At 41.3% G+C, this 13,742-nt stretch overlaps 1 protein-coding gene across 2 annotated transcripts in view; it reads left to right on the forward strand.

Moving 5' to 3' along the window:
• The window catches only part of RTF2 (replication termination factor 2), a 35,583-nt gene extending 31,830 nt beyond the window's left edge, over nt 1-3,753 (forward strand). Inside the window, exon 9 of one of the 2 annotated variants that reach the window (XM_072110691.1) lies at nt 3,305-3,753. In XM_072110691.1, the coding sequence (XP_071966792.1) occupies nt 3,305-3,495 (191 nt within the window). In that variant the 3' untranslated portion in view covers nt 3,496-3,753. The remainder of the gene's footprint in view (nt 1-3,304) is intronic. The other variant, XM_072110692.1, reaches the window with a different exon arrangement.
• The last annotated feature ends 9,989 nt before the right edge of the window (nt 3,754-13,742 follow it).

Genomic DNA, 13,742 nt, shown 5'->3' on the forward strand with positions numbered 1-13,742 from the left:
TCGCTTCCTTTGGCCACTCCCCAAATTGTATAATTTTTACCTCCCCCTTTGGTCCCTGCATATATTTAACCCCTAGGGAGTTCCAACAATGAATTAGGTCCTTCGTTGTGTAGTGCCCCTTCATTTTATACTCAAAATGTTTCCCTTTTATGAAGCCATGAAAAATAAGGTGTAGGACAGCATCCAAATTATCCAGGTCTGCTTGCATAATGGTGTAAACGTTACATGTATTTCTGATGAATAAAGAGAACACTTGATGCACTGGACTACAATGGAATGCTGCTGCTTTTTCCATGATTGTGCCTTTATGGAGCCCTTCAATGAAGCCCCCTTTACTCTTTGCACGCTAGTTAGTGTCTCCATTTATTTACCCCCTTCCTCACTTATGAAACCTCTCTTTTTGTAACACTCCTGACTCTTCTCTTTCTTTCATTCTTGCTTTAGAAATTAAAGAATTAAAAAAAAAAAAAAAAAACTTCACCTACACTTGTCCCCGTCAGGAGCTCTGCTTGCTTCTTACCCTCTACTGTACGTGGCTGTGACAGGAGGGGTAGAACAAATATAGAAAACCAGAACAGTCCCAATGAACCTGGTCTGGCTGAAAAACCTGGCTTCTCTTGGCGCTGTCTTGGGCAGTCGCAACCTAGTGAATCATAAATGGTAAAAAAACAAAAAAAACTTGGTGCTGCACAATCAGTTAGGGGTTCTCTTACAATACGACTAAACAGATGCAGGTACAAATGCAAAAACTGATCAGGAAACAGGTGGAAGGAGGACCCTGCCCTTGAGGGCTCACAATTTTAACTATAGTTATCTTCAAAAGAAAACCAACTGGAGGGAAAAAGTGAGTTTTAAAGGGGAGGACGCCACAGATTTTATTTTCCCCAAATCCCTTTAACCTCTTCATGCTGCATGTGAGTTCGACGTTCCCCATTATGTCATCGCTGCAATTTATTGCCATGATAGCCTCGTGTCATACAAAACCCAGAGGCAGGCTGGTTTTAGCTCATCTATTGCAATATGCAATTTGTCATGTGCGGTTATGTGAAAACCCCCCATATACTGCCACGCTGTAGTATGGTAGTATCAGACAACCTAGGATTAAAGTACCCTAAAGGGTCTGAATAATGGTAAAAATAAAATTTAAAAAAAGTGAAAAAAAAATTAATAAAAGTTGAAATCACCCCTTTTTCCCTCGAACTCATATAAAAATAAACAAGTCGAATCTTAACATATGGTATCACCGCTTCCCAAAATAGTAACAGTTATTCCCAGGGTTGAAGCCCATTCTGCCATTTTGCAGCATATAAAAAAAGGTTGTACTGTCCTTAAAATGATCTACTCTACACTGAGAGATTTAAGAAGACCAAAAATATTACGGACCAATTAACATTCTCCACTAAATATACTCGTCAGTTACCAACATCATTAAAAAACATCTGCCTATATTATTCCAAGACCCTATCTTGTATGATATACTCAAATCAGGCTGTCGCTTTTCGGCTAGGAACTCTGCCACCCTGGGAGATATATTATCCCCCAACTTATTTAGTTCCACACAGAAATCCACTTCTTGGCTAACCCTCAAAGGGAGCTTTAAATGTGCATCATCACGTTGTTCCGTTTGTAAATACATACAGAAAACCCAATCGGTGTTCTCTTTACAGAATAAGGCTAAATTCACACTGCCGTGAGCCCACCGCACCGTAGTACGGCGGGCACACGGCAGCGCGGGGAGAGGAGGAGGAGGTGAGCGCAGCTCACCCCCGCCCCTCTCCATAGAAACTAATGGCGCGCGGCGCCGTAATACGGGGAAAGATAGGACATGTCCTATCTTTCCCCGGGCTACGGAGCGGTACGGTGCCGCACGTGTGCTGCACCGTACCGCTCCCGTACAGGGCCGTGAGCCCATAGGAGTGTATGGGGGACGTATATCGGCCGTATATACGTCGGCCGTATATACGTCCCCCATACATGTGTGTGAATGTAGCCTAACACGGAACATAAAATACATTCCTTCATAAATTGTAATACTACATATCATCAGCCCCTGTCAATCCGTCTCTTTCTAATGATCATCCACAACACATATCTACTGTCTCAAGACATTGCAGAGATATACACAATGGAGAAACTTTACAATTGACAGTTGTACCCATTGAAAGGGTTACACACCCAAATAGAGGTGGAGATTGGGTTAAAGCACTACGTAACAGAGAAGCATACTGGATACTCACTATGAAAACCAGATCTCCCTATGGCTAAAATTTAAGAAATGACTTAATGTATATATATTAACTTACCAGTATTATGCCTTTCACATTTGTTTTTTCATGTTTCAATGTACCGACTGGTCTTTTTCCCACCCCCTCTCCTTGGTTTGATGACGTGATTAATTACCTGCTCGCTACTTACTTCCGTTAAACATACCTTTATAATGAATGCCTGCAGAATTTAATCTATGACTAAGAACTCTCTGTAGTTCGAAACATGTCAGATATCTGTATTATGGTACCTTTTTTATGCCTTTTTTAAGAAAATGAAATAAATAGAAGTTTTATTGCACTTTACGCTCAAGCCTGGCTGCTGGATTATCGTTCCTTTTGTCCTTAAAATGGTAGCAATAAAAACGACCGCTCATCGTGCAAGAAAATCACACCTTGCACAGCTCCACCGAAGTACAAAAGTTATTGGCGTCAAAAGATGTTGAAACGAAACAATTTGTATCCCAGTGATCGTACCAAAACAAAGAATAGAGTAGAGGTGATATTTGGAACGCACTGTTGTAAAAACTGGGGCTACAAGAAAATGATGCAAAAGCTATTAACGTTAGAAAATGGTGAAACGGCAATTTAAAAAAAAAATAAAATAAAATAACAAAAAAAAAATTCTTTTGTGCACAAGGTTTTCATTTTTATTTAATGTATTAAAGCACAATAAAACCTGTATAAATTTAGTATCCCCATGATCATACAGAATAAAGCAGAGGTGTTATTTTGAGCGCACTGTGAAGGTCGTACAAACTGAGGCCACAAGTTTTTTCACTGATTGTACGCATTTGGAGTTTTTCCCCCGCTTTATAGTACAAGGCATGGAATAATAAATACCACCACTGCAAAGTGCAATTTGCTACGCATAAATAAGCCCTCATACAGCTCTGTACACAGAAAAATGAAAAAGTTTTAGGTTTTTGAAGGTGAGGATTGAAAAGTGAACGGAAAAGGGCTGGTCCTTAAGGGGTTAATACTAACATTCACATGTAAAATGTTCTTAATCTTCTCTTCTCATTCTTTTCTTCTTACAGCAGAACCCAAATCGTCAGAGAATGCCTCATCATCATCCTCATCATCATCATCATCTGCAGCTAAGAGGCCAAATCCCAGCGTGGGCAGTAAATCCGAGGCATACAAATCTATCTTCACCTCCCACAGCTCTGCCAAACGCACCAAGGATCAGTCTTCCAACTGGGTCACTCACACGGCATATTACTTCTAAGGGAACTTACTTGACTTTACAGAGAGGCCATTTGTATAACGTTTGGAAACAATAGTTCACACTAATGTTAAATAGACCGTGGCGTCACTGTGAATGTTTTGTGGTCACCGCATATACAGGTAGGCCTATACTGCAGCACCTTTGTGTCCTATATGCAGATATGGAAGCACTGCATATGATGTAACCACATAGAATATGTTCTTTTCTTGCTTTAGCAGCTTCAAATGTGTTTTACAGCTGTATTAAACAGTAATCTTATTTATGGCTTCTGCTTTCAGTTATTAACCAGTCAGTACGAAGCAGCACATAATCGGGCTTAGACATACAGGCAGTCACATACTTGAGGACACCCGACTTACAAACGACCCCTCATTAAAGAAACCTACCATTTGGGTTGATGCCACTTTATTGTCTCAAAAATGTGTTTTAGATAATATAGACCGTGCATTTATTCCACACTCCTGATGTGGTTGGTATGAGACTATAGTTTAGCCACAGGGATGGGGATGTTCACACTGTGGTCCTAGAGTAGATAGGTCAAGATGGTAATACCTAATCCCTATTGTGAAGTGTGGCTCACTCAACAGACCTTATTGCAGCTCGCACTACATAATTACACACTCAATTGGACACACACATACACACACTGATATAGATGGCTTGAATTGTCAGAGGCACTGGCTAGCCAGAGAGCGATGCACTGCTAATTAAAATACTGAATTAGCCCCCCGACATGTTTCACCAGATAGACTGGCTTCATCAGGGGTCTGGGCTAATAATGATCGCGACGTGAGACCGCCCTAATAGATCACGCTTTTAATTCTAGAAGTGAAAAATAATGCAAAACACAAAAACATATATGCCATCTATATATAGGATCATTTCTGTCCACCAAGCACCAGGCAAACACCCCTCAGGAAAGGGCCCTATTAGCCTGTCCCACATACCCGTAGTCCTTTACCACAACTTGGATCCGCTATGGTCACTATACACTAGAGCATAAATGGTACTGCTCGTGCACACTACTTACATCTCCCCAAAAAATCGGATTAGGCATGGCTACGGTTTATCAAAATTATGACAGTATTATTCTAATTGCCTATTTATTCTTTAATAAAAATTTCGACTGGCGACATTGATCTTTCCAGATATCTACATATGAACATACATCAATAATATACCAATACAGTCCTTTGGTGGTGTGGCTTAACTACTATTTATTCTTAGTACCATGTATAACAAGTGACACTCATTCCTTGCCTTCACAATATAGAAGTCGGCTGTCATGCGCGAAGTATCAACATACAACATCGTCATTTGACTGTTCACATGACACGGCCAGCGGCAGTCACGTGACAATGTCACCTGACGAACAGCTGATGGCTAGTGAGTGATCTCACTTAGTAGCGCCCACCAACAGCGGTGCCCGCCTGCAGAGAGGGTTTGCCCGCCTGCAGAGAGGGTTTGCCCGCCTGCAGAGAGGGCGTGTTGCAGCCCCCACACTCAGCGGTGCCCGCCCACAATGTACCGTGTCAGCACATCATCCCAGGGGGTAAGCCTATCATTACTCAACAATAGGGAGGTTGGTCCTCACTGTTTCCCCTCATTGGCCAGCGGTGGAATGAATAGGAGGAGCTTAGTCTTTATATTTTCGGCGGTCTCACGCCCCGATCATTATTAGCCCAGACCCCTGTTGAAGCAAGTCTATCTGGTGAAACATGTCGGGGGGCTAATTCAGTATTTTAATTAGCAGTGCATCGCTCTCTGGATAACCAGTGCCTCTGACAATTCAAGCCATCTATATCAGTGTGTGTCCAATTGAGTGTGTAATTATGTAGTGCGAGCTGCAATAAGGTCTGTTGAGTGAGCCACACTTCACAATAGGGATTAGGTATTGCCATCTTGACCTATCTACTCTAGGACCACAGTGTGAACATCCCCATCCCTGTGGCTAAACTATAGTCTCATACCAACCACATCAGGAGTGTGGAATGAATGCTCGGTCTATATTATCTAAAACACATTTTTGAGACAACAAAGTGGCCACTTGAGTTCACAGACTTGCGGCCTCTTGACAGAAATTGCCAGAGACACTCTGCTACCACACACCCAGCGTTGTCATTAGTATAGCCAAGTCATTTTCTATATACATATTTGCGCCAGTACTCTAATAGACACTAAACTAGCAAATTAAGTCTGGCCATATGAGACCAGGGTAGCGCACTGTATTTTTAAATCAAATACCAGTTTGAGTATCCAGTAATGTGAATCGCTAGAAAATTAGCCTTTTATCGGTTACCAAGTAAAAGTTACATTTTAACCACAATTTTTGTGTCTGGATATGGGTCTTCTAGTTTGCCAATGGCAAATCTGTAAAATACTTTAAGTTATGAATCCCTGCCGACACTTACGATCCTAACCTTTTTTGAGTCTCATTATGGAGCAAATATACATTGAGACTGCTGTAGCTACACTGATGCAGGATCATATCTTGGTTAATCCCTGAGCTGAGTGGTTTTGCTGAAATAACAATTACCTTATATACTCGAGTATAAGCCTAGTTTTTCAGCACAAAATTTGTGCTCAAAAACCCTAACTCGGCTTAAACTCGAGTAAACTAAAAAAATTAAGACAAAACTCACCTTTCTGACGTCACCCGTAGGTCCTCTTCTGTCTGAGACAGAAGAGGACCTATGGGGGACGTTGGAAAGATGAGTACAGTGTTATTTTTTTTCCTACTACAGGGGCTGGGCAGGCTGTATGCTACAGGGGCTGGCATACTATATACTGGGAGGCTGTAACCCATGCATTTCCCACCCTCGGCTTATACTCGAGTCAATAGGTTTTCTCGTTTTTTTGTGTTGAAATTAGGGGTCTCGGCTTATACTCGGGTCGGCTTATACTCGAGTATATACGGTATAACATTCAGGGACCTTTGGAAAGCTGGGTCAGCATGGCTGACACATTAAACACATTAAACAAGTGAGCTTGGAATTACAAATGGCGGTTAGTCAAGCATGAGCTAGATCACTCGTACACAGCAGCTGGGGGATGGTGCAGCAATTGATTATTCTGTCTGGCAGGGAGAAAAGTGATTGCATCATCATCTCCTGCAGAGAAAAACTCTCCTGCTAGGAGAAGCGCTGAAGGAGCCATAGAAGGGGCAGAGCTTCATTATTATAATGTTATATCTGTTTTATCAGCAAAACCACTCAGCACAGGGATTAACCAGGATATGATCCTGCATCAGTGTAGCTACAGCATTCTCAAGGTATGTTTGCTTCATAATGCATCAAATCAAATGGTAGGTTTCCTTTAAAGACGGACCCCTTGGGTGACGCAATCTGAATGATTTGCTCAAGTTTATTGATCATCCTTGATTGGTTGCCTTGAGTAACTATAACCGTTTTGCTGTTAGACACTACAGGTAGTCACCGGGTTACATACAAGATGGGGTCTGTAGGTTTGTTCTTAAGTTGAATTTGTATGTAAGTCAGAACTGTATACTTTATCATTGTAACCCCAGCCAAATGTTTTTTTTGATCTCTGTGACAATTGGATTTTAAAATTGCAGACACATGTGATAACTGTTACAGCTGTTTATTGTAGCCTAAGGCTAAAATACAGTAAAATGCCAACATCCAGAGGTCCGTTTGTAATAGGGGTCGTATGTAAGTCAGGTGTTCTTAAGTAGGGGACCGCCTGTACTTATAAATCTTCCCCACTGAGTGTCTCACATACAATTAGATGAAACCGTTTTGCTGCCACACAAGAGGCATAGATACAACAAACCGTATCTCGCATGGAAGGCTTTCATTACAACTTACATTGTGCTATCAAATATCACAGCGTTGCAGTGTCTTTTAACATGTAATGAAAGTGACTGCTGTTACTTTTTGCCTCTTAGGGAACCCACACACGTTGCACATTACACACAGATATGTGGAAAATATGCAGCCTTGTAAAGTAGCGGCTTCCCCTGATGCAACAAAATGGCAGCATTTCTGTTCTTTCAGGAATGGCTGTGGAACTATCGCAGGGTAAATTCCACTGCAATTTGGCTGCATGTTCAGATAGTTGTAAACTACTGAAACCACATTGTGATGCTCCATACGTCAAGTCCATTTATCCTTTCCAGATGTGTGTTGTAGTCAAAGTCTTCTGTCCTAAAAATAATAAAAATAAAATTTAATTTCTGTAACATCATCCTATTCGGCAACCCTTTTACAAATCATGGGGTACATATACAAATAAAATAAGACGTTACAGAGTAAAAACATGGACAGAAGGAATGACACCGGATGTGATTTGCTTGTACATTGGTCTAGCCTATCTTTAAAAATCTAGATATAAGATGCTGATGGCTCATGCAGAATTATTCTTTTTATATATTTACAGAATCCATGGTTTATGGGCCAGCAGAGTAACCTCTTATAATGGTATCAGGTGCTGGGGGGCTACGTAGAGTGTATGATTACACAGGGCTGGGTATTGAAAAGAGAACTAAAGATGATGTGATGGGCATGCCTGAGGTGTTGTTGGTCTGGAGTAGTGCATTCCAGAGATCTGGTGCAGTTTAGGAGAAGTGCTTGTAGAAGAATAATTTATGTAGCTGGCAGATAATAGAGCTTTGGTATGGTGGTAGACAAATATAAGGAAGTAAAGGCAAGCATATTCTGATGGATTGTAAGCTCTTGTGAGCAGGGCCTTCATGTTATTACTTTATAATTATTTATATGATCTGTAAGTCTGTTTAATATGGCGGGATATAAATAAAGATTTGTTCTGTAAATGTTTCTGAAGTGCATATGGCAAGAGCATGTACTGATTGAATGTATGGGGTAAAGAAGAGGTTGAAGTCCAGCACAGCCCAAAGCCAGCAGTCGTTAGTGTCAACCCTATTGTTGGGCCTGCAGCCAAGGTCTCCTTGCGTCCTAATTCGCTATTATGTAAGGGCCCCTGTTCACTGTGTTATCACACAGCACAGTCTTATATAGGTAGCCTTACAAATATAAAGCAGAGAGACAATCACTATTCTCCAGTAAGTCGGGGTTGACATAACAGAAGTATATAGTTTGGTATCATCTGCCTATAAATTTTACTGAAAACTGGTAGTTTGTCCAAGGGGGCAGTATAGAGGGAAAAGAGAGGAGGACCTAGGACTGAGCCCTGAAGAAACTCAACAGTAGGAAATGATATAATCAAACCTTAATATGAAATACAACACACTGAAACTTGGTGCTGTTGCGGTATGTCATTTTGGACACTAGGTGGCAGAGTGGGATTTATTTTCCTTTGGGAATAAAAATTCTTATTTGCTCTATAGGTTAGTAATTGGTAACCTCTAGCCAGGACTATTCAGGAGTACTATATACACTACTCACTAAAATTATATATATTCTATAGTTTGGATATTTTTCTTTCTGGTAATCTCTGGAAAACTGTAAAGGTTTACACTATTGTGATGTTGTGCAAACACAAAGTTCAGCTCACCTCTTCCAGCCGATTTACCCCCAGCACACAGAATAGCAGCATGTCCCACGGACTGCGGGCACAGACGCAATCCAACAAGAAAGGCACTAGCGCTTCAGGAGTTTATTGATGGAAAAAATTGTTTCCTTTGTTTCAATTCCGGATAAAAGCATGATACAAGGCAAGGTGCATAGTTGTTCAGCATGGTATCCCAGGGATGACCTACGCGTTTCATTCGATCATGTTAGACCATGATTAAGCTGTAATGAGTGAAACGCGTAGGTCATCTCTGGGATACCATGCTGAACAACTATGCACCTTGCCTTGTATCATGCTTTTATCCGGAATTGTAATAAAGAAACTATTTTTTTCATCTATAAACTCCTGAAGCGCTGTGACACTCTAAGCTCAGTGACCACTTCCTTCTGAAAACATCCTGCCTGAAGCCTTGAAATGAGGTACTGCTGGTGCTGGTCTCCTGATGTCAAAATGTGAACAGGAGGATGAGGAGGACTGTTTAAATACCAATTCTGATTGAAGCAGCCTTGCTGTGTGGAGATGGCATACAAGTTTACTACCGGATATACGCCCCAAAAGATGGCCATAGGCGCCCGGTGGCAGTACAGTGCACACATGTGGCACCATACTGTGCACGGGGAAAAGATGGAGCATGCTCTATCTCTCTGCTTGTTTACGGCCGTAGCTATGAAGAGAGGAGGGGAGCATAAGTAAGGTGTGAAAGGAGCCTTAAAGGAAATATACCATTTGTTTTCATGCATTGTGAACCAAACATAGCTTGAGAATGCTGTAGCCACACTGATGCAGAAACATATCTTGTTTAATCCCTGAATTGAGTGGTTTTGCTGAAAAAACAATTATAAAATTATGATAATGAGGCTCAGTTGCTGGCTCAGCACTTTTCCTTTTACCCTAATTATTCACTGCTTCAGAGAATGATGTTATCACTTTTTTGTCCCTGACAGGCAGAAGTAATCAATCACTGCCCCATCCATCCGGATGTTGTGCATAAGTCATCCAGTTCAGGTTGATTAGTCCTGTCTAGGCAGTTCCGGATGCGTCGTATAATGTGTTTATGAATGGCAACCCAGTTTTATGAGCAAAGGCACTCGGATCAGGGATTAAACAAGATGCCTTTCTGCATCAGTTTTGCTACAGAATTCTCAAGGTATGTTTGGCTCACAATGCATAAAAACAATTGGTAGATTTCCTTTAATGTTGCCTCCTCTGATGCCAGGTAAGATGTGTCCTTCTCCAACGGCCTTATTCATCTACTTCACCATATGCCTCCTTACCATTCAGCACATCATGTCATGTGACCAGGGTGATGTCATGTTAATGTTATCAGGTAAAGGACCTTACATCTGCCTCATGTATCCTCCATGGAGGCTGCTGTGATTTCAAGTGATCAAATATATACATGGGGTAGATTTTATTGTTGGTGGGTAAAGCAAATGTCATCTAAGGTCCTTTTTACCCATTAACATCACCTTTGTCACATACCATGAAATGCTCAATGATGTAACAGAGCTTTTTCTCAACATTCCAGCAAGGCAACTTGTAAAATATTTGACACTGGTTCTTCTACACCTGATAATTAGTAAAACAGAGCTGGTCTTTAGTTTAACCCCTTAATGACCGCCGTATCGGCTTTTTACGGCGGTCATTAAGGGTACTTCTTCTGACGCAACGCCTATCTATATTGGTTTTGCTCAGGAAAATTGAGCAAAGATCCGAAACACTATATAAATGAGGTATCGCTGCAATCGTAGTGAACCAGAGAATAAAGATAAAATATTATTTTTATGTTACGGTGAGCGGGGGGAAAAAATGCTAAAAATTCAAAATAAAAATTGATGATTTTGTTTGTGTCCCCCTTGAAATAGTTAATAAAATCTCATGAATTTTTAGCTTTAGACTCCCAAAATGAATTATCTAAACTTTGTATCTCATCCCGTAAATAATAAGCCTCGTATGTTCAAAAAAATTTATAGGTCGTACAATGTGAAAATACAAATCTGCTGTGAATCGCGCCTCCTTTCATTCTATACTCGGCCGTGCGCCCGTACCGCAGTTAGCACCACATATGGGGTATCTCTACGCTCGGGAGGAATTGGGCATCAAACATTGCAGAGCGTTTCATCATTTAATTTATTATAAAACTGTCAGTTTTGGCCTAAATTAATGTATTTTTCAAAAATAAATTTCTAAATCGCAGGTCCATATTGTTTTAACCCATGTGAAACACTTTAAGGGTTAATAGACTTAATAGAAGTTGTTTTACCTACGTTGAGGGGTGAAGTTTCTATAGTGGGGTCATTTATGGGGTTTTACTATTGCTTAGGCCTCTCAAAGTCACTTGGAAGCTGAGTTGTCCCTCAAAATGTGAGTTGTGGCAATTTTCATGAAAATGAGAAAAATCACACTTAAAGTTCTGCGCCTCATAACATCCTAGAAAAATGACAGGACGCATAAAATATCATCCCAACATATAGAACACATTCCGTAAATGTTAATTATCAAACTTTTTGGGTAGTTTTACTTCCTGTTTGGAAAGCAGAACATTTGAAACTTGGAAAACGAAGAATTTTTACAAACTTTTGCCAAATTTTCACTTTTTTTCAGAACGAAACCCAAAACTTATCACATAAATTTTATAACTAACATGAAGTACAATGTGTCATGAGAAAACTGTCTCAAAATCACCTGGATATTGTCAGGCTTCAAGGTTGTGGATCCTCTGGACCACTGCGGACGATGAACCATGACGGTTTTCACCAGAGCCCGCCGCAAAGCAGGATGGTCTTGCTGTGGCGTGGTACCACCAGGTGGTTCCACAGGCGTGACTTGTCCGCAGTGGCAGCCTAGGTCGAGGTACAGAAACGGCAGGCAATCTCGTAGTCGGGGACAGGCAGGCGTTCAGGACGGGCAGCACAGGATCGGAGTCAGAGACGTAGCAATAGGTCAAGGCAGGCGGCAAAGGAGCAAAGTCAAAGGCAGAACCGGGGTCACAACGGGAATACACAGAAATAGCACACAGCATAAACACGCTTTCTCTAGGGCACAAGCACAAAGATCCGGCAGGGATCACAGGAAGAGGCAGGATTAAATAGATTACCTGGAATGGCCAGCGCCAATTAATGGTGTGCTGGCTCTTTAAATCTTCAGAAGCCGGTGCTCGCGCGCCCTAGGAGTCGGGGACGCGTGCGCACGGCTGAAGATGATGGAGCAGCCGCAGCAGGGAGCGCAGAAGCCGGGGTCCGTGAGTCGCGCCTACGGCGAGCTGGCGATGGATGAGAGGCACGGGTGAGCCCGCGACCACCTGTGACAGATATGTTAAAGCATTCCGATGTTATAACCAATTATCGTGAGACTGGGCAGATTTGAAAAATCGAGTCTGGTCATTGAGCTGAAAACTAGTGAGTTCCATACAGCAGCATGTCTTGGCAGTGAGACCTTTCAATCGGAGAACAAGGACACAGGGCAGTGTAAGTAAAATTTAATATGCAGGAGTCTATCAATATCATTGGAGTCACCTCTGGTGTGTGAGTGAATTTTAATTGTAATTGCTATTTTGAGACTTTCTATTGCTTAAAATGAACACAGGACAATGCAAAGTCACATTGACAAGGATCCTGCTTTCACCAAATTCATTGACCCCTTACCGACATGTGACATAATAGTACATCACATGTCGGCTGCAGGTGTATGGAGAGGGCTCACAGGCTGAGCCCTCTCCTTACAAGGTGGGCGATTGGCGCTGGCTCAAATACGGGTGTTAATCATGTAAATGCCTCCGGCAAATCACAGGGGGCAGCAATAGGTTGCTATGACAGCATACGAAGTCCTGAGGCTGTCTCGTTTTAACTCATTCATTGCAATGTGCGATTTACACATTATAATAAATGATGTGGTAAACCACCATATACTGCCATACTGTAATATGGCAGTTTATGGTAGGATAAATCAGACAAAATTAAAGTACCCTAGAGAGTCTGAAAAATAGTAAAAAAAGAAATAATAATTTTTTTTTTTTTAAATGACATAAAAAAAAAAATTCACCCCCCCCCCCCTTTTACTGGAACTGATATAAATAAACAGTAAAAATCATAAACATGTTAGGTATCGCCACGTCCCAAAATGTCAAATCTATCAAAATATAATAACGGTTATTCAGTGTTTAATCCAGAAACGGAAAATAGCGGCCAAAGTCTGTATAAAAAATTCTATAAAAAGTGATCAAAAGGCCATACAGACCTTAAAATAGTAGCATTGAAAACGTCATCAAAAGAAAAATGACACCACTCACAGCTCTGTACACTGAAGTATGAAAACGTTATTAGCTCCAGAAAATGGCAAAATGAGGAATATTTTTTTACAGGCACCGACCCAAAAAATAAAGTAGACATGACATATGTGGCGCACAGTGAAAACTGTAAAATCCAAGCACATACACATAAGAAAATGGTGTAAATGCATTTTTCACCAATTTCACTACATTTGGAATTTTTTTCCGGCTTCCCAGTACACATGGAATATTGAATACCATCACTATTAAATGCAATTTGTGACGCAGAAAACAAGCCCCCATAAGCCCACATAAAACGGACAAAGGGAAAAGCATGTTTGTGTGCAGGTGGACTTTGTGCGACAGTCTTGGGCTTCGGTCACACTACCAGGAGTGCTCCTCGCCCCTCTCAATAGAAAGCTGAGTGGCCACAGCATAGTGTGACCAGGGACGTGATTAAACCTCACAA

Source organism: Engystomops pustulosus, chromosome 6, assembly GCF_040894005.1.
Source record: "Engystomops pustulosus chromosome 6, aEngPut4.maternal, whole genome shotgun sequence".
Lineage (NCBI taxonomy): Eukaryota > Metazoa > Chordata > Amphibia > Anura > Leptodactylidae > Engystomops > Engystomops pustulosus.